Source organism: Malurus melanocephalus, unplaced genomic scaffold (assembly GCF_030028575.1).
Source record: "Malurus melanocephalus ecotype Western Australia unplaced genomic scaffold, MMel_1.1 scaffold_1, whole genome shotgun sequence".
In the NCBI taxonomy this organism is placed as follows: Eukaryota; Metazoa; Chordata; class Aves; order Passeriformes; family Maluridae; genus Malurus; species Malurus melanocephalus.
In genome coordinates, this window is record NW_026623233.1 from 7,975,403 (window position 1) to 8,002,555 (window position 27,153).

General features: G+C 36.3%; 1 protein-coding gene across 3 annotated transcripts in view; it reads left to right on the top strand.

The window, feature by feature from the left end:
- The window catches only part of ATP11A (ATPase phospholipid transporting 11A), a 113,750-nt gene that overhangs the window by 29,406 nt on the left and 57,191 nt on the right, over positions 1-27,153 (top strand). For all 3 annotated transcript variants that reach the window (XM_057390371.1, XM_057390378.1, XM_057390361.1), the window contains exon 2: positions 26,621-26,743. In XM_057390371.1, the coding sequence (XP_057246354.1) occupies positions 26,621-26,743 (123 nt within the window). The remainder of the gene's footprint in view (positions 1-26,620; positions 26,744-27,153) is intronic.

Sequence of the window (27,153 nt, forward strand, 5' to 3'; positions counted from 1 at the left end):
GCCAGTTTTGTCTCTAGGCAAAATGCTTCATTTAATCAACCCCTGATAATTCCTCATTTGTTTGAAATGCCCAAATCTGTTTAAATACTTAGAACTCCTATTGTTTTGTTTGCTGAATCTGACAGTATACTAAAACATGACCACTAAATTGCTTCTGTTCATTTTGTCTATTTTTTTTTTGTGGTTTACCATTTGCATGGTAAGCTACTTAAACCCTTTTTCTTAATTGAGTATTGTTAAATCAGCTAATGCTGTGTAATGTGGGTCACTGGCTAAAATGATGTACACAACTCAATTATCTGAACAGACTGAGTGATAGAGAGGAAGATTGATATGCTTTCTGAAAAGTAGGTTTTTGCCAGTTTTTGCTTTTTTTAATGCTTGGGATTCTTTTCCTTAAGACATTGCATATATTGAATAGTTGAGATTTAAACTTAAAGTATCTTCCTGAAAGGACAAGGTTCAGACTTCTTTTTTTTCATTTTATAATTCAGAATAAGTCTTGGTGATTCTGTCAAGTTTAGGTGGCCCTATTATTGGAGAAATGAAGTTTGCTTGATGTTTTGCTCATGCTAGTGCAGCAGAAATTGTCTGGAGAATTGTGTGTTTCATAGAAGGATTAATATTTCTCAGTTAGATAATATCCTCTCAAAGCTGAAATCACTATTCTCTAATGTGTGGAAAGAACATGGTTTCAGGTTATTTTGGGAATTTCTAGGGCCTGTTTTTAAAATTAAGATACTGCAATCCACTCGCACAGATGTTTCYGTATTTGTATCAGTGCTTATGAAAGAAAAAGCTCTTCAGTTATGGCAGAAATAATGTTACATGTTTATTTCCTCAAAACACAAAATGCCCGTGGAAAATGACAGATAATCTTAGAGATGCTTATGGAGTATGCAATGAATGCCTTATCTGTGTATTGTTTGAGCATCAATGCCACTTAGCAATTTATTAGTAGAGCATGTCTGTCTTAAATGGATTTCCATCAGGAATAGAACAAGTTCTCTTTTTGTGTTCTGTTYAACCCCCTTTTTAACACAGAGTCACGTTTTCCAGGAACTTCATTTTAGTGACTTCTAAGATTTATTTTGGAAGAAACATCATTTTTCAAAGGACTTCTACCTATTTGCTGTTAGGATTTTCATGACTCCTCTTTCTCTTTAGTAGTTTTTTTTTCCTTTTCAGTCAAACCTCTCCTGTTCTGGTATTCAGTAACATGGTGCTGTCTTGCAGATATTACTGTTGCCTGAAAGGGCTCAGGAATTGCATGGAAAATGAGAATATACTGATCTTCTTATGCTCAGGGCACACTTCACCTCTTGAGATTATTCTCTTCCTCGACATTAATTCTTTTGTCTCATTCTATGCATGATGTATTTTTGATCCTATGCCCATGCTAACCTATTTTCTTTGCTCAGAGTGTGTTTTGTTGAAGCTGGATTTGAATGTCACATCTRTTTCTTCTTGTTTCAGAAGAGTGAAATTCTTTCCTCTGATGTCTATCTCTGGTGGACAGTCATTTCTGGAGAGTGCTTAACAGTGCTAATAAAATTAGGCAGGATTCTGTAAATTTTGTCTCAGTTGAGTATTAAATAAGCTTCTGTGCAAATGTATTAAGGTAATTTTTATATTTATTGCCATGTGCTCTTTATTGTATTTATTGCCAGTAAATTCTGATTTTGCTGTCTTCCCAGTTGCCGTTGGCATATGTTAGTACYATGCCAGGGTGCCTTACACCCTGTTAAGATACAGTTAAAAGCCTTGTTTACACTTCAAGACAAATTCTGACACAACTGCTTTATAGAGACTGTGTGCAATCAACCTCACGTTAGGTAATCCTTTGGTGTAAACTTCCACATTTCTTAATCTCCTGTCCTTTTTGTCCCCTTGCTTCCTGTGACCCAAGAGTTGTCTGCCTTTCAATGTGGAACGCAGTTTAGTTTTGGCAGTATGTGGCTAATTATACCCAGGAAGCCATCAAGGATGCTTGGCTGTGACACTKTAATTACCATAACTTGGTAATTACTAAAGTTTAGGGATCACTGAATCTTCAGCTCCTGCTGCCTGCAGTTACTCGATAGYTGGTGTTTGGCCTGTGAATCAAATACTGCTAGAAACCCTGTAATGACTCGATCTGGCACTTACTGCCAGGGTCTGGTTGACAAGTGATCAAAGGTTGGACTCTGATCTTGGAGGTCCTTTCCAACCATAATGATTCTGTGATTTTGTTTATTCTAAGCCAGCTATAAATATTTCTAGCACTCTGGTCATATCTCTCACAGGTAGGCCATTATTACAGTGGAAACTTGTGGGAGGTTGAATGTTAATATTGATATGACAGCTGCTGAAAAAGTTATTTGAGTCTTTCCAAGGCTRAAGTAGATAGCTTTCCATTAGCCATTGTTTAGAAAGTTTAGACAGCTCTGCCATTYTTTGCTGTGGTTTCCTTTACCACAATAACCTGTTACACTCAAAAAATCCTGTGACTACAGCACATACAAAGTGCCTTCAAGAAGCACCATCACCTTCTGTGGCAGAAGATTCTGCTATGGAATTACTCTCAGCAGCCTCTCATTCCTTATCGGGATCTTGAGGCAGCAGCTGTGTAGTTAGAAGCAAGATCACTTTGTGCTGATGCTATGACACAATGTTGACTTGATCATACTGAAATGAGAACAGAAGTTGCTTCACTTACCTGTGTTGCAGGCTCTTAACAGAGCATTAGGAGGGTAGAACAGGTYGTCTTACAGTGATGACTGCAAGTTGCTTCTAGTTCGTCACCTTTTTAGCCCTGAAAATGTTTTGTAGAAATCACATTGCAAAACTGAGGTAATTACAATGTAAGTGTAATTACAGGAAGATGTTTAAGACTTCTAACATCATACGTCATCCCCATATAATWCTGTGGGGATACTCCCAGTTTCAGGCACTATTTTCTTGGGCAGGAGTCCATTGGTACTTTGTGGACAGGTTTTTGTTTAGACAAAGAAAAACCATGCCACATGGACTCGTTTTTTAACTCTGGGCTTTGTTGTTCCATTGAATAATGCCACTTAGCCAGGAACCTAAAAATTAATTACAGTGAAAAGGTTACATTTAGCTGTGGTGGCTCTTATCCCAGTGGAGTATCCTCAATGGTAGCCAGTGATATTTTTAATGTCTGTAGCTATTGTACTGCAGCTTGAAAGCTTGAACATTTAGAATTGTTCTATTCTCTTAATGTGTTTTGTTGTTTTTCTTGTTTCCTAGGYTGTTGCATAGCAATTAGAAAAGGCTGTCCTATTTCTTAGTGTTGAGAAGGTTTTGATAATACCTTTGATAATACCTTCTGATCTTCAGCTTTGAGGCTACAGCATGCTAGGCTTAGATAATTGAAATAAGCAAAGTCTGAGCTTCTTCCATTTGTTTGACAAGTGCATTAGTTTTCAATTCTGACATATTGCCAGTTCTGTTGGCTGCACAATACATATATCCAAAAAATACACATGTATAGGTGTAGTCATCTGTCTTGTCATGTTTGTCAGCAGAAAGTTTTCTGGGATGGAAGAACGTTTCAAGTATAGACTAGAGAAGCAATTTGAGATGTTATGGTTGGTAGAAACTTTCTTGTAAAACAGAGATCAGGTGATGCTTTTCTAATCCTTGTTATAAAATACTCTCTATAGACTGATTTAATAAAACAGTCTCATCTTATTTAAAAAAAGTATGTTTCTGTAATGAAAAATATTTCAGAACTCAACATTTTTCCAGTGGAAGAAATATGCTGATTGGTGGTGACTTAAAAATGTTCTTAGTGAAAGAGCATGTTTTTGTGAGCAAATGGTGAGCAGTACCTCCCCTCTCGCAGATGTTTTTTGGCTTTCATTCTTTCATATAAAGTTCCATATTCCAGGCAGCCACCATTTGTGTCATCAGTTTACCRAGTTCAAGAGTTGTTAGGACTTTTTACTGCTGTTGGAAAGAGGTTTTCTTAACCCCGTCCAAAAAAACCCCTCTACAAACAACCAAAATTTCCCTACTATTTTTGGAAGCTTCATTTTCAGTCAAACTTGACAGACAATTTATGCATATGTGTTCTTAAACCAAATGTTCTAGTATTGATTCCTTTTTATTTGTATTTTAGAGGACAACCACACATTTTTTGGGCTTAAATTTCATAGTTTCCTAGGTATTCCTAGACTAAGATGGGTTAGTTTCCTTTCATGACAAAAGCTCCCTGATTATTGGTACAGACCTGCTGTGTGCCTGGTTTGATTTAGGTTGATTTTTTTTTTTTTTTAAATAAGGAAGGCCAGAATAGTACTTGCTTTTTTAGATGCCACCCATACTCTGTAGAATGTTGTCAGTGCAGTACTTTCTCTACAGGCAGCCCCCATCCTCTGGCCCTGTCCCAGCTGATGARCTGCCAGTTTATTGCCAGAGCCTTTGCTGATAGTCCTTAGAAGTGCTTCAGCTTATACTCTGAATAATTAAATTTTACTGGCTTTTTTTTAGTAYAGCTTTCAAGGTGTTCTAATACATTATCCCAGTCTTCTTTTGGTATCCAGCTTTTGTGTTCTCATCAAAATTTACCACTACTCTGTAAAACATTTTTGTGGTTATTTCTGTACAATGGTGTGGATGATCCTCACTTCACCCAAGCCCTAGTCCTGTTTAGTCCCCAGGTATAGGTGTACTTTGTTTTACTGGTCAGCCTGCACACTTGTSATGCTGAGTGTCATCCAAACACATCACAGCTTCCATGCTTTCATTATCTGTCACTTCTCCACAAAAAAAGCAGATTAGTTGTTCCACTCTGAATTTTATTTGGTTCCCTGTTGCACAGTTCAAGGCAGCAGATTCAGAAAATGGTTTAGGTTGGAAATGACATCTCAGGTTGTTAAATCCAACATTAACCCAGCACTGCATAATATTGTATACATGTTTCTTCTGTTCTGGTTCAAATGAAAAAATTACTTGAGAATCTCCATGGAATATAAACACCACCCTCCCTTAGACATACATTCTCCTATACACCAGCTCATGTAACTCTCTCAAGCATTTTTGGGGGACTGATACAGAAATAACRCATCATGCTGCAATGCAGAGTGTGATCCTGCTCCTGGGTTGATATTGGACCTAGCTCATGGTTCTGTTACTCTCTAATAAAGRATAGCCTGAAATCTACTTTTTTGTGTTGACTCTCTGTGACCTCAAATGGGGAGATTCTCCAGGTAAGGTGTGGTTATGATCAGATTATTTTTGTCTTTTGTTAGACTTGCATGTCAGTAAAGAACAGGATGAGCTGGCTTAATTTTGAGATTGCAGCGTGAGCATTAATTTTTCCATGGAAGTCTTTTGTCAGTATGAATGCAGAAAAATGCTTTCCCAGGAGGAAGACAATAGAAATAAACTTTTCATAGCTGAAGTTGGTATTATAAACAATGGAACAGCAAAGAAGAGTCCGATTAAAATGTTGTTGCAAAGAGTTCTCATTTATGGCGGCCTTGAGAGAACAAACCCTAGAGATGGGACTACAAGTAGTGTTTAAAGATCTTTTCACATGTCTTACAAAAGAAACTCTCTGTTAGGTTGTGGTATTTGCTTTATTTCCCTTTCCATGTATTTAGGTTGAGACAATTTAAACTATATTAAAGATGGAGCAAGAGACAYGTTGCATAAGAGGATGCTGCTTGTTGTATTATGTCTGGGTAACTTAGCAGCTTATGCTCTGGCTCTTTTTTCATTCATGAAAGAGGAACCATTTCAATTAAGAAAAGCTTTTTCTTTTACAATAATCCTGAGTCACTCCCAACATAGTTGTTTACATTGTGTTATTTTCAATACAGTTAAGAATGAAGCTGTATAGGAAACTTGAATCCTGATATTTTTTTTTAACTTGACAGTGTGTAGCACTATATTTAATATCATAATATGATTAAAGGTTTCCTTTCTGATGGCTAGAGTAAAACCCGCAGTATTTGCAATTTGCAGATAAACAGATTGCCTTTACTCATTTTGCAGATGTTTTTTAAGGCTTTAATATTAGTGGATATTAGTAGATATCTAGTTTGTTCCAAYAAGTAAGATTTATTTTCTGTAACAGTTGGTGCATTGTTAACTTCTAATCTCTTATTATTAACAGCACAGAAACTGAAGTTTGTAATTCCAAGTACTTTACTTTCACAAGAAGAGATAAGCCAGTATAGTTCCATAATAAAGCATTTTTATTCTGCTTGTGTTAATATAGACTGAAGGGGTAGAAACTTCTTTGGTTTTCTGAATGGAACAATATTTAGGAAATAGTCTGTAGACAATAAAATAGCGCTGCACTTCTGTTGAAAAAGAGAGGACACAGTCTTTTGCCTTTTGAATTAATAAGGCAAACTACAGTGTCATGAGTGAAGGATGGTACGGCATGGGATGGCGACAAAGCTTGTCAGAGAAAGAACATTGCATTTTCTATAGTATCATTGCAAATATATGCAAGTCAGTCACTACAGTGTAAAAATTTTTCATTATGTGCTAGATCTTCTTTATTGCTTCAGAGTCAGTAGCTTAACTTGTTGAGGGAGGGAGGAATTTATTTGTGCATATAGCAAGAGAATTCTGAAATGCAGATTGCTTTATACCCTACAGTATGGGTTGGGTTAGGCACACAGAGTCTTACATTATTTTTTTTTGTTTGCTAATGCCATGTTTAAATGAAGGTTGTTACAGTTAGGAGTAACCACTTGTTATGTAGAAAGAAGCAATACTGGGGGGATGTTGATATGGTAATTGTTTATTCTGAATAAACAGATTGAGATGTGTAATATTGCTGAAGGCCTAAAATACCTGACTTCAAGAGTGAAGTATTTTTGCTGACTGGTATGTGTCCTATGTTGAAGAAATGTTTAGGGGATGATAAAGCGGTTGTCAAGTCACTGTTTATCCTAGAATTACTTGTTTTTTGGCTCTTTAACTTAGATATGATATGAAAAAGTATCAGTTAATATGGTTTGTTTTATGTCTTTGGTGATGTGCAGTGCAAAGTTTTCAATGCAGATTTGACTTGTGGCATGGTGAATGAATKAATCAGTGAAGAACAGTATCAGATTTAATTTTATATAGTGCTGTATGGATTCCTAGTAGAAGTGACACTGATAAGTGGAACACAAATGCTTCATCTGTGCTCGAGGCCTTTTGTGCTTGGGCTTTTCTTTGCTGTTGTTCTTTTTCCGGGTTTATGGTAACAAGCCAAATGCAAAGACTTCATGGAAGCATGCCCTAATGTGTCCTTCCACCTGTGTATGGTAGGTCTTTATTGTCAATGTGTCATGGTGAAGTTTACCCACATTTTGTCAACTTCAACTATGTTTGTTGTGCCTAATGTGCTCAGAACCTTCAAAACTTTACGTAGAAACGGGCACATTGAGCAGATAGGATTTACCTGGCAGCATAGTACATAGTTTGACAAAATCTGTCACCCTTCTGAAATTACAGGGTTAGCAGTGTTTTCATAGAAATCTGTGGCCAAACAACCATTTCCCCTTTGCCTTTTTCTGATGGATTTCAGTTTATGCTTGAAAGTTGTATATGGAAGGTCTTCTGACCTTGGAAATTGCTCTGTTTGAATTCTCTAGAGACCAAGCATGGGAACTTTTAGATCTTGGTCTGAGGTTTACTTGCTCAGCATGTGTAGTTGTTTTCCTATTTTGTTTTGACTTTTCATTTCTCTTTAGYTGTCTGTTTGGTTTTGTACTGAAGGAAACGTGTAATAGGCTGAGCTGAACAAGTTACATTTTGTTTTAAATGCCAGGAATTGGACATGCAGTGTTGACTCTTGGCTACATCTGGGAGTGGGAGAAACACAGTAAAGTTCACTTAGTCAGATCTAAGTGATGATGAAATTGGTAAGCTTTTTCCTAGGGTAAAGAAAGGTAGCCTGTGTTTGCCATGCTCACTGTAATTGCTAAAGCTCAGAATTGGTCTTTAAATGATTACAGAAAACACTTCTAAGGAATTACTTTGGGTATTGGTGAAGTTCTAAGCACTTTGAAATACCTTATAATGCTTTTTTATCTGTTCTGCTTTTCTGAACGGAAAAAGAAGTAACAGTTTGTATATGAAAGCACCTTTGTTACTATATTTAGCCTACAAGACACAGTGATGACCTGTAATCCTGGTGTATTGGTATTGAATGTCCATCTAGGGATGTTTAAAGAAAAAGCTGAACAGTTTTACAGATCTGGAACAGGGAAAGTGTCTGGAGAGGATGCAAGTTTTAAAATGTTGCAAAATAGACATCTGCTAATTGATTTTTCAATTTTGGGGCTTAGAAAGGTAGTAATAATCTCTTTGAAACAGCTTCTCATTACTTTGGTTTGATCTTATTGGCATCACTGGAAGTAATTGTTGTAATTAGAGCTGTGATCTGCTTTCTTACTGACATACAGGAGAATGGGAAAAAATAATTAAAGTAATAGATTGGATGTGTATTGATTTATTAMTTGCTGTAACTTGAAGTATGGCCCTTCTCATTTATTTATTAATTCCAAGGAATTGCCAAGGTGATTTCTTTTCTTAGCTCAGCCTAGTTCTATAACCTAGAGAATTTTTGAACTAAGATGATGGGACAATCCAATACATTACATCATTTGACTGGATTTAATGTGAGCTCCCTGGAGTGGAACTTCTTAAATCAATAGCTTTAGAGCTACTTATTTTTGAAGGAAATGGCACCAGCCAATAATGGCAAGGTAGCAATAAAAAAAGAATAGCCTTTTTGGAGGGATTTCAAAAGAGTAAGCGTGTTCTTAGATCTTTTGATGTGTAATCATTTCAGAGACATTGGAACTACTTAGCTGATGTTMAAGAGACCAAACCAGAAAGCAGGCTAAATGTTGCTTCTGTGTAAAATGGGAGAGATGTAAGTTTTTTGCAATATGATCAAATATGATGAAAGATATCCAGAGTTCGATGCATGGTACTTTTAAGTAATAGACAATTCCAGACCACCTTCAAACCTTAATCTGGGGATTTCATTAGCTTGTGGAAATTTGAGTACCAGTACAAAAACYGAGGTAATTGAAGAACAGTGTGAAGAAGTTAGAAGTTTTTAAAAGCTATGAGTATAGCTTGTCTGTCTCATTGGTGGAGTTTTTGTGCTTCACTAGATGGAAGATGAAACCTTCTCAGGTAGATCCTGTCTCCATGCCTACAAATAAAGTTCAAAATTCATCAGTCTCTTCAGTGCAATTTTTTTTTAAGAAATTCTATGTTTGCTTTCACAGCATCTTAGAGAGACGTGGCAAAGAAGCTTTCTTAGCTGACATTGATCTTCATCTTACAAGCTGTGGAATAAGCAGCTTGATTTGTGTGTTGTGCAGCCCTTTTGGTGGTGATGGCAGTGTTCACCATGTGGCTGTTTGCCACAGAAAGGCCACTGAAGTGATTCTACTGTCACAGGTGAAATTCTAACATGTGCCAGTGGTATTGTACTGAAGAGGCAATTTTTCTATGTATTTTTTTCCCCTGAGAGAAAGAGACTTAATGAAATTAATGTGCCTGTACACTGGCATCTGTCACGTGTTTGAGACAGTGGTGACTGTTTTAGTTACTCGTGTGTGCTTGGGCCTGCCAAACAAGGATTAGATCCCCTGTAAGCAGGGTCGAGGCCTGGATTTCAGCAGACTCTGCCAAGTCATGGCATTCTGACACTGTCCAGCAGTGGCCACTGTGGTGGCCCCGAGCACCAGGAACTTCAGCGATGTTCCTTTCGATGTGTCAGGCCAGATTTTAGGAGTGTGTGCTCYGCTAAGGCGGGCGCTCTGTGGGTACAGCAGAGGTGGAACTCGCTGGTTTTGCTAGACTTGTAAAAAATGTTTGGGAAAATATGTTTACCATAAGGAAATTGAGTATCCTATGAATCAAATTTCTTCAGCCGGATGCGTACACTTTAAAAAAACTTGTCAGTGGAACCTGAATGCTTAGAGTGTGTGGATGGTCCCTTGTAAGGTTACAGCTGGAATTGTCGGTCTGCTTGTTTCTGGGCCTTGCAGCGGGGGCTCTGCAGCCATTTGAGAGCAAACCCCATATCCGCTTTACCTGCTGGCACTTTTGGTGTTGGGGACAGCCTGCTCTGGGCGCTGCCCTGTCTGTGGGAGCTCCCTGCCCGTGACCGGGCGCTCCTGCCCTGCGCTTCCACCGAGCCCTCGGTTCCTGGCGGAGTTTCCCCCCTCCCCTCCCCTCAGCCCGGGCCCTGAGGGGCCGGCCCGGCCATGGCGAATGGCGCCCGTCGTGCACAGTGCCTGGAGCTTCGTGCCGAGGTGGGTTTATCCTGCTGCACGGCCTGCTTCAGCCAGTGCCTCAGCATGGAACTTGTTTACCACAGTCCTTTGGCCTGTAGGGAGTACCTCTGTGCTCCTTTGCTTTTGTTTAATTTTTCTSTCTCTAACAGCTCCTATCATCTAGAATTATTTTCATTTTATATTGTAAGCACAAGACAGCATTATGGAGTTCATGTCTTTAGAGACAGCAAAGGTTTTATGAGTTTTACGTTTCCTTCCCAAGGGACATGGAATTTTTTGTTTGCCCCCTGTTAAGTAGGTCTGACCTCTTCAGAGTAAACTCCTCTGCTTGCTGACTCTTCATCTATTTTACCAGACAGTCTTCAGTTTAATTTGCTTAGCAAATCCCACAGTGAATAAATGCAGTATAGGTATTTCCTGGAGGACTTGCAAGATTCATATTGTGGCCCTCAGTGTCCCTTCCTCTCAGAGGTGTACCTCAGGTACACCAAGCATGTGCCTCTTAAGACATCAGGACAAAASCATGATTTTTTTAATGAGATTGTTCTTAACTATTGAATGTTTGGTAACTCARATGCTGTGTTAATCTTTATAATATTTATAAATCCTTAGACTTTAAATGAAACATCAATGCCGATGTTGATACTAACATGAGAAATTAAAAGGGGCAAAAAAAGCTCAAACCGAAATATTTAAGAGATGGAATTTGGTTGTGTTTTATCCATAAGGTTTCCAGGTAACATCACATTTGAGGAAAATCCTTTTCCTTGYGTCCAGTTTCATCTCTGTGCAGATGTATAAACAAAGCATGAAAGGATTTAGAAATAATACTTCACTTACTGCAAGTAAGTATGTAAAAATAAAATGGAAACATTGGGAGYAGGCAGATTTCTATACCATTAAGAGCAAAACCAGTGTTCTCTTTCTTTCTTGTTCTGGTTATTTACATAGTAAGAAATGTGGCTTTTTATTGCACTCTCTCTAATGGAAGAGACTTAGAAGAATTACCTTATGCTGATTTAATTGAGAGAAACATAAAAATGAACATTTCATGCCATGGAGCCACAAGCAGCTGAAGCAATGCACGTTCCATATGATATTGACACTAGTAAAATTCATGTGCCATCTCTAAATCTAGATCTGAGTATTTTTTAGACATGCTCTGTGCTACTGTRTTATGACATTTAAATACTTCTAGAGTTGAAAATCAACCTTCCAAGTATTTGCTCTCTACTTCAGAGAGTGAATTTGAATATAATTTTTGCTGGGTATTAAATCTGGTTTTCACTCTTATGGTAAGTGACAAGACTTGAAGAAATGATGAAGCTGAGTCAGGGGAGGATATCAGGAATTAGGTTGGATATCAGGAAAATGATTTTTACCTAGAGGGAGGTTGGGGACTGGAACAGGGAAGTGGTCATAGCTCCAAGCCTGACAGAGTTTAARAAGTCTAGACAGCACTCTCTGTGCTCAAGGTGTGACTTGTGGGGTGACCTGTCCAGGACCAAGAGTTGGTCTCTAAGGTCCTGACAGGTCTTACCCAACTCAGCATATTCAGTGATTCTGTGGTTCTGCTGCTATTAAAGTATGGAKACTCTTAAAATGGCCAGCAGCATATAATAACAAAGAGAGGGAAAATTACTTGCTTAAGCATTAATTGGAGGGCATGGGTATTTGTTAGATGTCAGGAGTTTTCCAGCATGAGTTGCTTTATGACACATTGTTGCTCTTATCTCCATGGTCTAGCTCACTTCCCTTTGCACACACACAACAAGAAGGCTCTTTCTGAAGTTTATTCTCTATCAGTTCCCTGAGCAAATGCTTAGGAGCGGATGAGTTCTCTGAGAAGTGATAGTGTAAGGGCTTTTTCTGCGATAAGACAAAGTAGAAAATATAATTGTAACTCCTGTGCTTTCAGAGCTGAAGCAAGAGCACCTTCATCAGCTGGTCACAATACTGTTGTAGAAACATTGTATTTTTATTTTTTATTGATCTTCAGTGAAAACTTAGTTATTTCTCAAGTACCCAAAACTGAGATTTCTAAACCACCTAATTTTGATACTAAATTTACAGACTCATAGCCAAGTGACTTGCAAGTATTATTACTACAAAGGAAATCTAAGCAGCTTACAAAGAAAAATACTACAGTTCTTGCAGGGACACTAGGTTGATGTAACTTTTATATTTGGATTTAACAAGCCTTTCTTTTCAAAATAGCTCAGTTGGAATAAATGAAAGCATGCAATTTATTGTTTTGTTTTTCTTCCCCCATTAACAGTCCAAGGTTAACATTGCTCCTTTCAAGGACACAGGTTTGGTTTTAGGTAGAGCTAAATGTCTTTTTGTCAAGTATATGGGAGTGACGATACAGCTTCTAATACAAATGATTTGACATAWGTATTTTACTCAGGTTTTATAGTACTTGCTTTGTTTTCACTCAAAATTTGGACCAAATATATACAAATGAAATCACGGTGTATTTTGGCAGTTTGTACCTTGAAAGTAGAGCTTAGTCTGAGGAGTCATAGAGGATGCTATGTATGTGTATGGTGTGTGTATGGAAATCAAATCTGAACTTGTCTCCAGGAAGTATTTTTCACTTATTAAGATTATTTGGAGATGTTGTTTTCTGACAGGATTTTTTTTGTAGGATTCAGCACTTCTCATTTGAAAGGATTTATATTAAGTGCAAATACATTTTGGCATAGCTTCTAGACTTCATTCTTACTCTTTTTGTAAATGTAAAAATTTACCCAAATTGCAGATGAATCCATTATGTGTTTAATAGCCTCCTGCCAGTGTCTTTGCAAAAGTATCTGGAGGTTTTATTTCTAGAAGTTTGCAGATRAATTCAGTTTTCTTCTGCCTCTAAAGTTATATCTTCCTTAAAAAAAAAAAAACCAAACAAAACAACAACCAAAACCAACAAAACAAACAATAACACAAAAAACCCACTCAAACCCCGATGTTCTTGGCTATTTGATCATTGCCCATAATGCATCTCCTTAAGAGTGATGAGCTTTCTCAACAGTAGTAGTAGATTTAACTCACTTGTGATGAACTTGGTGCACAATATCCTTACTCCTTGCATGTGCCAGAACTTTTCAAACTGGTGTGAACATTGCTTTCTTTCTACTGAGTAGAAGTTCTACTGACTACTCAGTGCCCCCACTGAGTAGAGGCGGTGGCTCAGCTGAAGTAAAAYGTTCCAGCTGCCACCGGATAGCCTCTTGCATAAGCACATAATCAACTTACATTAAGAAACAAAGTAAGTAATTRCCTTTTCCTAGCAGAATACTTGCTCCATTTGAATTCAATGTGCAGTGTATAATTGACCCTTTTGGACCCATGTGTTCTAGAAAAAGAACTAACACATTACCTGCTAGACTCAAAATCTCCACTAGACCTACAGTAGCTATTTGCTTCCAAGGATGTAGTTGTTGGATTATGGTAACTGATATAGCTGCTGTGGCACAGCATCAAATGCAGTCATATTCTAAAAAAATTAAATAAATGTAAAAATATTTTCTGTGTTCCTTGGTTTTAGTCATAGCTGCTTACCTAACAGGAAAAATGTTSAGTTTCCTCTTTGGCTTGTATTGTGCCTCCTAAGACAATTCAAATTGAGATCTGTGCCTGGTATTCCCTCTTTTTTTTTTAATGTAGTTGCATTTTATTTGAGGAATTGTCTAGTAGGACGCCTCCTAAAACCAACAAAGATTAATTGTTTCTAGATGGCAAAAGTAAATTACTTTCCCATCCTGAAATTCTCTCCTACGTATGGATTATATCTTATGTTTAGAGGGAAAGAAAGGCAAGTGTTAGGAAGTGGACAGAAATAACTCATGTAAGACATTGTACTACCAACCAGGACACTGCCAAGGATTACTTATCTCATTTGTAGTAATACTCCTTGGGCTATCACCTGAAGTTTTATTTTTGGCATTATCCTTTTGGTATCATGCCCCACTTYCATTGCCTGCAGGACAACTGTTCCTGCCTGTAGGATACATGTCCTGAAGAGTGCCACATGTCAGTCATCAAAACACATTTGGGAACATGGATTTTATAAAACTGATAAAGTGCTCTTCTGCAGAAGTCAAATATGCCTCATTCGAATGTGTATTTCTGTTTATCGGTGAAGTAGGATTTTTAGAATCTTGTTATTTTACTGCATTTTGGTGGCAACAAAAATTTAGTCTGGAACAATGATTTGATCTAGCTATTGCCTTTGACTTTTTACATTTTAAAAGGTTTAAGGTTAAGCATGACCTGATAGAATAAATGTCTTGAATGGTTAGACTTTGGTTTACAAACATGGTTGTGGCTGAAATTKGCCTGGTAATCAATAAGCTCATGTTAGCTGGTTTACAGAGAGCCTCTCCTTGAAATCACTGAATTCTAGGCATTTGAACCACTTTGTATATGGAAGTTGTTTTGTCTAAACCTCTGCTCAGAATATGGACAGTTTTACAATTCATTGAACTTTGAAGTCAATCATATTGCTCAATAAATCTGGTTCACACTTCCGTATTGATAGATATTGCAAGTACAGAGTTGTACTTTGTTGTGTACTTTGGAAAYGAGCAATATTTGGAATATATGTTAGAGCATAATAGTATTGAATATTCCTTTGAGACTTACACCTGTGTGCAGGAAATAAGAATTTAAAAAAATCAGCACAGCATGACAAGCTGGGTCAAAAGTCCTCATTGTTTCTCCTAACCCAGTTTTGCAGCAACTGAGAAATTGTAGTCTGGGTTTTGGTTTTTTTTTTTAACTTGGACTGATTACAGGAATTTCTAGTTCAACAGGAAAAGGCAGATGAGAAGGCACACTGTTTTCTGGGAATTCATTTTATTCASCAGGAAAGCTGAATCTTTTAAAAGAACATTTGTCTATCTGACTCTTTAGAAAATTAAGGAAAATCTATTAAAAGTATTTTCTTTGCTGTTGCAAAAAATCCATTTCTTAAGTATGTACATTCATTTGAAACAAAAAAAAATTGTTTCCAAATGCTCTTTTTATGATTATGTAGCTATTTCACTTTGTAAATTCTTTAGCCGGTCATACACAGCAGATTAAAACAGGTAATCCTGATGATTCTGGTACAGAAGTTTTTTCGTACTTGTTCAGTTCAAGTAATATCTCGCAGGTATTGTTCTTCTGTTATAAAGGTGAATTGTTCATTTTGTTTTTTTTTTTTTTTTCCCGAAGTTATTCTGTCTGTCTTAGAGGCTGTCCAAAAGCCTGGTGTACTCAACTTGGTTTCTGAAGGATTTGTAGGGCCTGTGATGTCATTGAGTATATGTATGCTTTTTCAAATTTGCTAAACAGAGGGTCTTTCCTGCCAGCATRTGCTATTTGGGTTTCTCAAAATGTGGGTTATAGAGACTGTCAGCCTTCTGTAAGCAACTCTTGGCTAATATTTATTTCCTTTCTGGTCTTCTACAGAGGAGAAGATGTGGTCAGTATTTTTTTTCTTGTTTTTTCCCTTTGCTTACCATTGAAAAGGGAAAGAATGGCAGATCAGCCTTTGAAGTCTGACTAACATTTCTTTAGGGATCTTTTTAAAGATGGGAGTTGATGTTGTAGAGTATGTTGTCTAGGGGAAAGAAGTGATGATTTTTCTTAGATTCTAGAAGCCTGAGAGAGTTTTATGGCAAAAAGAGACTATCCYATCACAAGTTCCTTTTAGGGGATGATGTATTGTAACTACTTGCCKCCATCCCWCCCCACATCAAAGAAATCACAGGAGTAAATCAAAGCCTACAAGTCAGTGACTTCTCTTACGTTTTTATGTATGCTCTTGCTGCTGCATAGAAACCAGCAGCATCAAAAGGTTGATAAACCTCTTCTGTGTATCACTGAATRACAGAAATGTGGAGGCTGAGATTAYACTTATCATCTCATCCCAGACAAACCTGCATAACCTCCTTTGCCTTTATTATCAAAATCATTGCAAGTCCAGAATRTATTAATCTCAATGTACAATATAGTTCTAGACCTGATAGAAAAATCTTTCTTTAAAAATATCTTTCCTTTTCTGCATGAAGGACATGGAACAATTTTGATAAATTGAAGTGCAATGTGGACGTTTTGTCTTCCACATATAAATGAAAGGAGGGTATGGATCATTGAGAGCTTAAAAAAAGGTCCCCCATATTGTATATGTATACTGGTACAAATCTCACAGTAAMATTTCAAAGTGGAAAGTAGCTACAGTACTTGCTAAAATAAAACAATTTGAACCRTCTTTGCTTCTGACAAAGAGGTAGTCTTTCACACTGTGCTTASTACACTGGAACTTGACTTCAGATGTGTTGGGTGTACTGTGGTGACCTTACTTTGAATTCTGTATGATTAAGACTTTTATTGGTACAAGTTACGAGTATTTACAAGTATGAAATGTTTACTCAGGGTGACCAGTTGTAAATGAACATGTAGTACTTTACAGGCAACTGACTATWTGTTGAGAAGTGATTTATTCAAGTATTCCCCACCTTTACTGTATCAGAAATTTCCTCTGAATTATGAGTGGTACTTTGGTTTAAAAAGTACCCTGTCTTTACTGAACTGTTTAAGATGATAAAAAACTGAAAGTCTGTCCTTGAGTYCTGGTATCCTGCTCGTTCAGGGATGAGTTAGATACTGGAGTTAATCTGACTTCAGTTACCARAGAGTTTGATTATAAACCTTCATTTTCACTGTTTTAAATCCTAAACATTAACTATTTTTATTTCTTGAGTTTGTTACTTAAATACTTGTGTAATAGATGTTTTGGACTTTCTAGAATTTTAAATTTTTTAGTAGCAACTGGCAACTAGCTCCCCACTGAGCAGTTGACTTAATGATTWGTGTTGGAATTAATTTTTGAAAATGTAACATGTTTTTTTGTGTGTGACTATATATAGCTCTAATGTAAAATAATGGTTTGCTATGCATAACGAACTTTTAAAATACAGATAATAGCAAATGCCACTAAAGTTTATTTTTTTGTAAATATTTGACATAATATTTGTAAAAGTTCATGAAGTCTTTTGATGCTTGTGAAAGTACAAAGTTGTGAAATATTTATTGTACTTCAGATTGTTCAGGTGCAAATCTTTAAATCTGTTCTTTGAGAGAAAAAGTAAATATTAAAAAGCTTATTGCATCAAAAGAACTGTAAAGTAATATTTAATCTTAATGGAATTCACATTCCTCAAGTGCAGTGAAAACAAAAGGGACTCTAAAATCTTGTGGTTACTGGTGTCATAAGCTTTTAATGCATCATGAGTAGGTTTACTCGTACACCTGACGTGAACACTCAAAGGTATTGAATGTCCTTTATGCAATTTTATAAGTTTTTAATTCTTACCTTTTGTCAGTGCAGAATTATCAGAAGTCAGATTTATCATCCTGATGCCTGCACATTTTTTAAAATTTAAAAGATCTTCGCTGTTATGCATGAAGATTGAATGTGGCATTTCATCAGCAACACTTACRTGCTAGTAGGTTAAACTGTAAAATACAGTTTGTGAACTTGCAGCTGAATCAGCACGTGATTTTTTTTCCCCTGTCAAATACTTCAGCACATGATATTGCTTTGCAGTATAGGAAGAAGTAATAGGCTGAAATTTTATGTTCCTTGAATATTTCAGAACTGTGCTTGGATACTATTTTATAATTATRTAAGAGTTAGAAGTATGTTGAAAGTGTTTCAAATAGCTCCAAATAGCTGTTTAATTAATCTTATAGCCATCTGTATTTAGGGTTCTTCCTGTTATCAAAGTGTCTGTGTGTTCACCAAGCTGAATTTGCATTAGATCAGATTTGGTGCTGATGTGCAGCAGAAAGCATGGACATGAAGGAAAATGCTAGGTAGCTTCTAATGGTATGTAATTAGTACATTATTCTGAAAAGTCAAGTTRTTTTTGATCTATAAACTCAAGATTTCTTCAAGATGAAGTATAGGGTTGCTGGGGTTATGGTGTGACTTTGCAAATAGCCCTGAAAACTAATTGCATATAAAAGAGAGAATTTGCATGTTATATAGCAGGGAATATGGCAAAATGGAATTACTCATAATTGAAATTTGTCTATTAGTATTATCATTTGGRCTAATTCCAGGCCTTCCAGGCTGTTGATAAATTTACCAGTAATGCAGGGAGAGAGCTGGGCACTTGTACCCTACCTGTTTACTTCTGTGGATTGTTCTGTAGACTGATACAGTCTGGCCTTACAGGGAATAAGTTCAAGACCAGCCTACAGRGGCAAGAAAGGTATTAATGTGAAAAATTGTCAAACATGACAGCTGCCAGTTTTACGGAGGATTTAGGTTTCTCCTTATAGGCGTTGAAAACTAACAGGTAGCAATTGCTTTAGTAGTACASCTTTCAGTAGTGGTAGTTTTTCTCTCTCTGCTTTATCTTGGATTATTTACTTCTGATAAGGTTGCAGCCTGACCTCAAGTATGTGTGGTAGCATAGCTACAGATGTATTCCAGGAGGCTTTTTAAAAAAGTAGTCTTTATGTAGAAAAAAAACCAGAAAGGGTATGAGTCACTCTTGTTTAAGAAACTGTAGTTCAATATCAGATAAGTATAAATAATTAGATATGTAAAGATACTAGAGCTATAAATGAGTTGATAGTAAATATTTTGTTAATCTCCAGTACAAATATGTAACTTAAGAGCTAGATGGAGCCGTTCAGGTAATAAAATTTGGACATTCTTTGGTCACTGGCTTGATTTCCTGCAAGACCAGCATTTTAACAACTGTTAGTTTTGCTGTATCATCGTACAATATAACAAGGTTGCCCCATCTTCTGTCAGCTAGAATCATAGTGTCACTAGCTCTGTATCCTCGTAGGAAKGAAAATCATTTTGAAGTCTAACAGGCAGTGACCATTAGGACAGTGAGTAGCTGCTACTTGCCGTGAACTTGTGTTACAGATTTAAATGTGATGACAAGGGATAACAGTAGGGAGGTGTTTTCTTGGCATCAAAACTAYATTATATTTTTCTAGTAAAAGTATGAATAGAGATCTGCTGCTCAGCTGTTTGCAAATGGACTGGAGAGTGCAATAGTTAACTAACTATCCTTTTGAATTTCGTCCATCGTTTACTTGAAAAATTTAGATACCAGCAAACATGTAGATGAGGCATTTTGACAGCCCTTTAACTAAGCATAAAGAATGTGGAAACTGATATATTTTAATTGTCTTAGTTGTAGAATCCAGATAAAAAGTTTGACTCTTCCCTTTTTGTTTGCTAAAATCCTTGTGGAAGGTGTTGTCACTCTGGCCAGTTCTGATCATATCTGATAGTAATTTTCAGTTATAAATTTAAAATGTATCTTTATATAACCTGAAGCTCCTATAAGAGCACCATTTAGGAATGGGTTTAGTTGCATRTGATCTTGTAAATCTTGCCAATGCATACTGTCTCCATCTGCATTGCATTTTTCCTTGTAAAGGATTCACAAAAGATATTCTTGCTTGATTTTTTTAATTTAATTTAATAATTAGTAACTTAAAAGAAGACAAAAAGTGTAGTATATCTGTGGGTTTATTGCTTAGTTTTGAATGAACAAAAGCACTCTGCTGCTTACCTCCCTCCATATTCCTGTTTCTTTAGTATCTGTAATTTTTTTTTTTTAAATTCAGTTTTCTGACTTGAAAATTTTGATTGCCTTATATTTTTACTTCTGTGAATTACTGCGCATAGTAGTATTAGCAGTTAAGAGTAAACAAAAAACAGCCCTGCATTCTGATGTATCTATACAAACTCTTGAAAATATTTTTGTAGATACACTGAGTTTGACTAGCACTGCTTGTGAATCTTAGTGGCCTTTAGCTGCCTTAAAATAAATTAAAATTGCTAGTTTTTTATTACAGCATTATTTTTCCTAGCTTCTCAGGAAGCTGTAAATTTCCTCTGCAAACCTTAATTTCAGCTGTTGGTCTGGAGCTGTTTAGAAATAAACTTGATTTTTAATTAAGTGCTAAGGCTGTCAAATATCCTGTGTCTCATGTGACACTTTCCCTTCTAGTTKCTCCTACTACTTCACTTTGCAGCGTGGTTTGTTTCTCATTTGCTTTTCTAATTGCAAGTGAGATTCTTGAAAGGATTTCCATGTAGTGGCAGTCCTTGACTGGGCCTGGGCAGGTGTGCAGGAGGCACACAGTGTCCCTGTCCCATGGGCAATGAGGAGCAAAGTATGTCAGTACAGTGAGAGGAAAGAAAAGTGTAGCAAATTCATTATTCCAGGTGTCCAGTAATTCACATATGTCACAGACCTACTTTCTTACCATCATTCCAGKGATTCCATGAAACTATGTGAATACTGCATATGTGGATGAGAGACTTTTATSTGTATCAGTTTTATTATTACTTTTCATGGAAATAAATAGGGAAATTAAAGAAGATCCACCTGAAGAAAGCACAGACATCACAAATAGCTATACTTAATGGGCCAGTATGTGAGCAGTATTTGGAATTATAAAATTGACTGCTTAGAAAAGATCTTAATCCTCCTTGAATAACTGAGGTGAGATTTTATGTATGTGAAACAAAGAATTATTGTAACTCTTTTTAGGAGGAGCACAGATCACTGACTTTGTCATCCAGGAGGTCAAATTATTCAACCATTCAAAGTACAGAGTATGTAGAATTCAGTTAAAAATGATTCTCCAAAGGGGAAATCAGAACAGAGAGTTGGACTGTCTTTGAAGTGTTATATTGTAGTGTCTCAGTGCCAACTCATGTGACACAACTGGAGTATAGCTTTATTGGGATAACTTCAGAAACATTCTACTCTAAAGTGCTCAAGGAAGCATGAACTGGAAGGCTGAAGTAAAATTTTATTAAGGAAACATACAGAAGTGTTACAAATTTTACAGGAACTGAAACATTTGCTATGGTGACAATGTTCTAACAGCTGTGAATTGCAGAACTTTGCATTATTTCATCATCATACTTTTCCATTTCCTCTTCAGGAGTGTCACAAAAACTTATTGCCTATTGCTATAAATCCATTTTCCCTTCTACCTGCATGCACYAGACCCTTGCAGGAGGTTGTAGGAAAAAATCGAAAAATAGGATCCGCCAAATAGCATAGATATGGCTTGGCTGGGAAACTTGTGGCCCTGGCACCATTTTCTGTAGTTAAGATGTAYGTACCTTTGCTTCTAATCATATCTCTTTCCTGAGAGTCATAAATAAAATAATCTATTTGCAGTTTAAGAACATTTATTATCTTTCTTCTCCCTCTGCATGTACTTATGTCCAATATTCTCTGATTTGTAGGCAATTTATTTGGGAGTGATTTGATTTCAAATGTTATTTCTGGCAAAAATCATCATCCCAGAATTTACAATTCATTTACTGAAACGAAATGTGGTAATAAATATTCTGTGGCAATAGATCCTGTTATGGGTGATCCCTAGGAAATGTGTTAATTATCATAGGAGTTTCTAAGAGAGAGTTCTGGAGTTCGTTTGGTTTTTTGGTTTTTGTGGTTGCCTCTGAAGAGCTGCATTTTGGTATCCCATTAAATTAGTTGTTTAGTGGCATATGTCCATGATTTATAGGTGAATGAAGCAGTTTACTYTATGTTTAGTGTCTCATATTGAGGTAGTCCTTTTTCAGATTATAAAACTTGTAAACCTGTAGGATATTTATGTGATAATTATATTGTTTTATCTGTACTCTTCTATGTTCATATGAAACATAACAATCTTACCAGCTTTCAAAGTTACACTCTTCATTCTGATCTTGGCCAATTCATATGAAGGGTTGGTATAACACTGTGAACAAAATGTGAAGCCCTCTATATAGGTAAATATTAGTGAGTTTGCCTATCATTTGAAATCTTACTGAGATCCTTTAAGCAGATGAGAATTTCACCCTTTATCTCCACAAATATATAYAAATAAATGAAAGCAATTTTTTGCCAAAGTGGCTTATTTAAAAGCTTAATCTATTTTYCTCGTTAGCAATTTTAGAACATGTATATTATTTTAAAATGATTATTTCTTTAGATGGATTTTGTGAACTATAGATCAAATCTATCCTTAAAAGGTAGGAGTTGGAAGGTTATGTGAAAATCTGCACGCTGTGCCATTGTTTACAAAGGGAGATGGCTGCACCTATTCCTGCAGAATGATGTCAAATGTAAAAGAGCAGGTACTCAGCACATTTGACAAATAAGGACAAATATGAGATTATATGATCTCATAGTTTGGTAAATAGTGCGTGATAATGATGGTTTCCTTACAACATTAGAAAGGAAGACAACTGTTTTTTCTCTTCACTTTAGTGAATTATAGCTTTGAGATATTGAAGTTGTTGCTCTTCACTAAATGAAAAATTGAAAACTGAGAGCCTTTAGTGCCGAGCTGTTGTAATGCGTGAATGTTTTTTCACACTGTGCACCATTAGTTCTTCCTGTAGATTCTGAGTGATAATGGCTTGTCAGTATCTGTTATCCTGAAACTCCAAAGTGATTGAGCAGCTGTGTTCTGTGTGCAGTTTGGACAGTGGTGCTAATTGCTTAATTGGCATCAAATATTAGTGTTTCAATAAAACACCAGCCTGTTCGGAAAGCCTGCCTCAACGGTGTAAAGTCCTTTTCTGTGTGGAGTAGTGGAGTCACAGCCTGGATGGGCAAGTGTAAAGCTGATGCTGAGAATTTGTTACTGTCCAATGTGTGGTTAGATTTCTTTTAATCAGAAAGCATTTAGAAAAACGTATGAGAGAATACTGTTCAATTAAATGTATTTAAAGCCTGGCCAGACCAGATTGTTTCTGAGTTTTCAGCTGTACTTWGTGCATATTAACTTATTTGACTAGTGTTTGTGTATGTGTTATCTGGAGAGAAAATATAATTTTGAACTGAATATTGTTGCTGGTAATTATGGCCAAGTTAATAGTTCAAGTGGAGAGTAAGGAAATGTMATTCAGTGTTATCCCTGATTTCAAAATCATACATTAAATCTCCTTACTGAAAATATGTGAAAAGATGTGAAAAGACTAGAAACCTTTCAAAGTCATTACTTTTCCAGTAGCTACCACTAGCATCTTTGTATCATCCTTTTACTGTCACCTATGRAATACCAAACCCTGGTCTTTTCAGGCAAGATTTTTTTTTCTTAAAATGAAATCTTGATAAAAATTACCAGAGTAGCATGAAGGTGAATTTCAAGCTAGTAACAGTTTGATTTTTTAAATCAGAAAAAAAAGCTGCAGAAATATTTAAACTCTAAAATCCTGTTCACTGTCTCTCTTTAGTGTTAGGAAAAGATGCCTTAGTCTTTTGCTGGTCTTTGCTTTCATGGTTGCTGACACTGCTTGAAAGAATAAAAGCTATGTAACATTTCATTGATATRCCAATAAAACTAGGTCTCAGTACATTGAGCTTTACACTATAAATAGAAGCAGATAATGCTAAGGTTTATTTATGGTTTCTTGGACATACTCTTAATGGGCTTAAGCAATGGAACCTAAAAAAAAAAAGAAATTAATATAGTTTATTGTTCTGGCATCAGCATCAGACTGGTTTTTTCAGTGACTCTGGTGTCATTCTGTAAATTGTAATACCAGAACACTAAAAGAACTTTCAAATCAGAGTGTTTGACTTTGGAGCTTGGCATTCCCTGACATTCAGTTGGTGAGATTTGACTTCTCTACATGGCCTGTGTCCTGACTTACAGTGCTGTTTTTCTAAAAGTATCTTTTTCTGCTTCACACAAGTGAGTTGCATTGTTACCATATTGAACAGTGCAYGTGACTGTGCATTGCAGTTTGACCTCACTGGCAAAGAGAGCCTTACTCTTCCMTGCTTAGTTTTTACACTTGAACTGGGAGTGGTTCGGAGGTTTAAAAGTGTTGAATTAGGATAGTAAAGTGCATTTATTTTCTACTAACACAGTGAAAAATAAAAAATGTTCTGTGATAGCAGATAGTTTGAGTTAGATATGGTTTTGTACTTGTGGTAGATTTTTCAATTCATGAAAAAACCAAATCAAATTAAGCTAATAGAAGAGATTGTCTTAGTTTCGTATTGAAGCTTAAAGTAAATTTTGTAGAGCCTTGCTTTAGGGATGCAAATTCCAGAGTGGTTGGTTTATTTAGTGTTGACAAAACTCCAGGGCTATCAGACCTGTAAATACTGGTAGTAATGCAGGAGAGTGCTGTTTCAATCTCTGTCTTCCCAGTTTCATAGACCATTTCACAGGCCGGTTTCAACTGAATCATGATAAATGCTCTCTGTATTCAGTGAAACTTTAAAAAATGCTTTGCTGAACTAGCAGCATTGTCAAGCTGTCTTGGACTCGTTCATAATATATATGAGATAAATTGTCAAACTGGGSCCCCGTAAAGGGAAGAAGCTGAGGAATTTCTTCTTGGTGTTCAAAGCTTGTATGGTATTCCCATTAGCCCTTTATGTAATCATCTCTGAACTCAGGCACTTCRCTTATCAGGAGTAGTATTTTGTGTTGTGTTTGTCTGAAACGTCCTTCCTAATGAAAAACTTTAAAACGTTGTACAGTTTAATGCGTTATTCAGGAATATTTCACATTACTTTGTATTCCTATGAGAATTCCTTAGTACAAGTGTCAGTAGATMATTTCTGTGCATTGTACATTGTTCCTGCAGTGCACTGGCAAGATAAAGTATTTTGTACCAATGAAATGGTAAAAGATAGCATGTTTTGTTATTGTCATAGAAATAAGGTGGAATATGGRAACATTGTCCAGCTTTACTTTCTTCTAAAATATTTTGGCTTGCTTGCTCAAAGAATGTTACCTGGTGTTCGGAAGCAGGCTGAATGGCACTTKACTTTTTGACCAGTCCACTTGATAAGGAAGAAGTTGTCTGACTGGAAAATCAATGCAATTTTTATACTGACCCATGTCCTAGTTTCGGTCCATGCTAGATGTGGCATGGGAGAAATGTTGTTGTGTCCCCTCCCACTGAGCCAGGAGCAGTTACRGGGTTTAGCATAAGCCCTGACTGGSCCATTGGTGTGTCTAATGAATGGCTGTCATTTTTACTTCCTTTGGGAACAACTTCATTTAATGTATTAAGTGACTCTTTCAAGTTATGGAAAATTGAATAATRCATCAGAAAAATTTGGGGTTTACTTTTGGTTTTAGTTTTATTCCTAGTCTTGTAATTATGGCATTTTGGTATCTTCTGAACATGATGCCTCCATTTTTCTGTCACTTGYAAGAATCAAGTAATGGTTTAGGGTCCTTTTTGGGTCTGCTTCTAGTATCTACTTCTGGGATAGCAGAAGTTGCTTTTCTTTAATCCTTCACTTTACATTTTACTTGATGACTACTACTCAGCTAAACTGTGGTTAATAGTCTGAGTCCAATAGATTTTCTCTTTATATTTTTGATGTTCTCCCYAGCCTCAAGAAAGTAATGCACATCACATAGGTAATAATTTTATTTGCTTAACTGYTCCAAATTTGCTGAGCATTGCAAGATTTGGTATGTCTATTTCAACAATAAAATATGTAGAAAGTGATCTAGACTGATGACTAAGGGATGTTTATTTTATAATCCATGTATCCCCCTCAAATTAATTTCTAAATTTAAAAAATTTGTTATTTCGGTTTGATGTAAATACTTTTCTACAGTGATTTGTACTTTTTTTTACAGTTAATAGGACACATTGAAATATTAATTTTAGGGAAGCTATAGGGTGTGGTGGAGTTTGATGTGAATGTGAACATTTGGCACATCTACTTCTTTTTTCTGCTCATAGGCACAGCTTTCCTAGAAGAGCAAGTGCTCTGAGTTGACAAGCTGAGATATTTTCCTGGCAACCTAAGAGCCACTAAGCTTGTTCATGAGTAGGGAAATGATTACTATTAGTATTTCAGGAGAGTTGAGTTTCACTTCGCTGCAAATRAAATACCAAGTTATGGCTGGCTCTTCTCAAAAATGTGAGATTTTCCATATTTATAAAATATTTTAGTTAGCACAGATTTTTATCAGTGGTAAAATGAGAAGCAACCATATAAATATTTACTAAATACATAAGTTGACTGAAAATCTTAAACCATTTGTCCTTTTTTCAGCTATAAACAGAAAAGTGAGAATAGTGATTTTCATGGATGCCCTTTCATTGCATTGTGGGCAAGTACAGTGCAATGAAGGAAGTGTTTTGACATTTGACTTGGCCTTAGGTGTTTTGGTGATCTTGAGATGATACAGGAAAGTGTGAGGGGTCATGCGCTGGTGGCTGTGTATGTGTTGATGGTCASACATGATTAGTTATGCAGTGTGTGACTCATTTTACTGCAGAAATACTAAGTGAACTGATACAGTAACTTTTCTTTCCYCCACAGTGTGCTGGAGAAGAGAATTGGGTGGACAGTCGCACTATTTATGTTGGGCATCGTGAGCCACCTCCAGGCGCTGAAGCATACATTCCRCAGAGATTTCCAGATAACAGAATAGTCTCATCAAAGGTACCAATATTTTCTTTCATTCATTTAGCTAAATCAGCTGAAGKTATTCCTTGTGTTTATTTATTTCTTTCAAGATTTTTTCCTTGTTTTCCTGKTTTTTTTGTTCTTTCCACAACCAGCGAAGGTAAAATGAAGGTATCTCAGATTTCTTCTAGAGAAAATAGTTGCTAAGTTGCCTCTAAAATGAACAGAAATAAAATAACTTCTCCAGTATTTACTGTTGTACATAGTATAGTATAGTCTTTGAGTAACAATGTGCTTTTCCACAAAGAAATAAGCAATTTTCATTTGAGGCAATCCTGGAGTAAATAAAATCTTCCCAAAGAAAGACTTCATCCTTTGAACCTGAAAGCAATACCTCAAAGTACKAGAAATAACTTAATTTGTTGAGCACTTACATTCATCATACA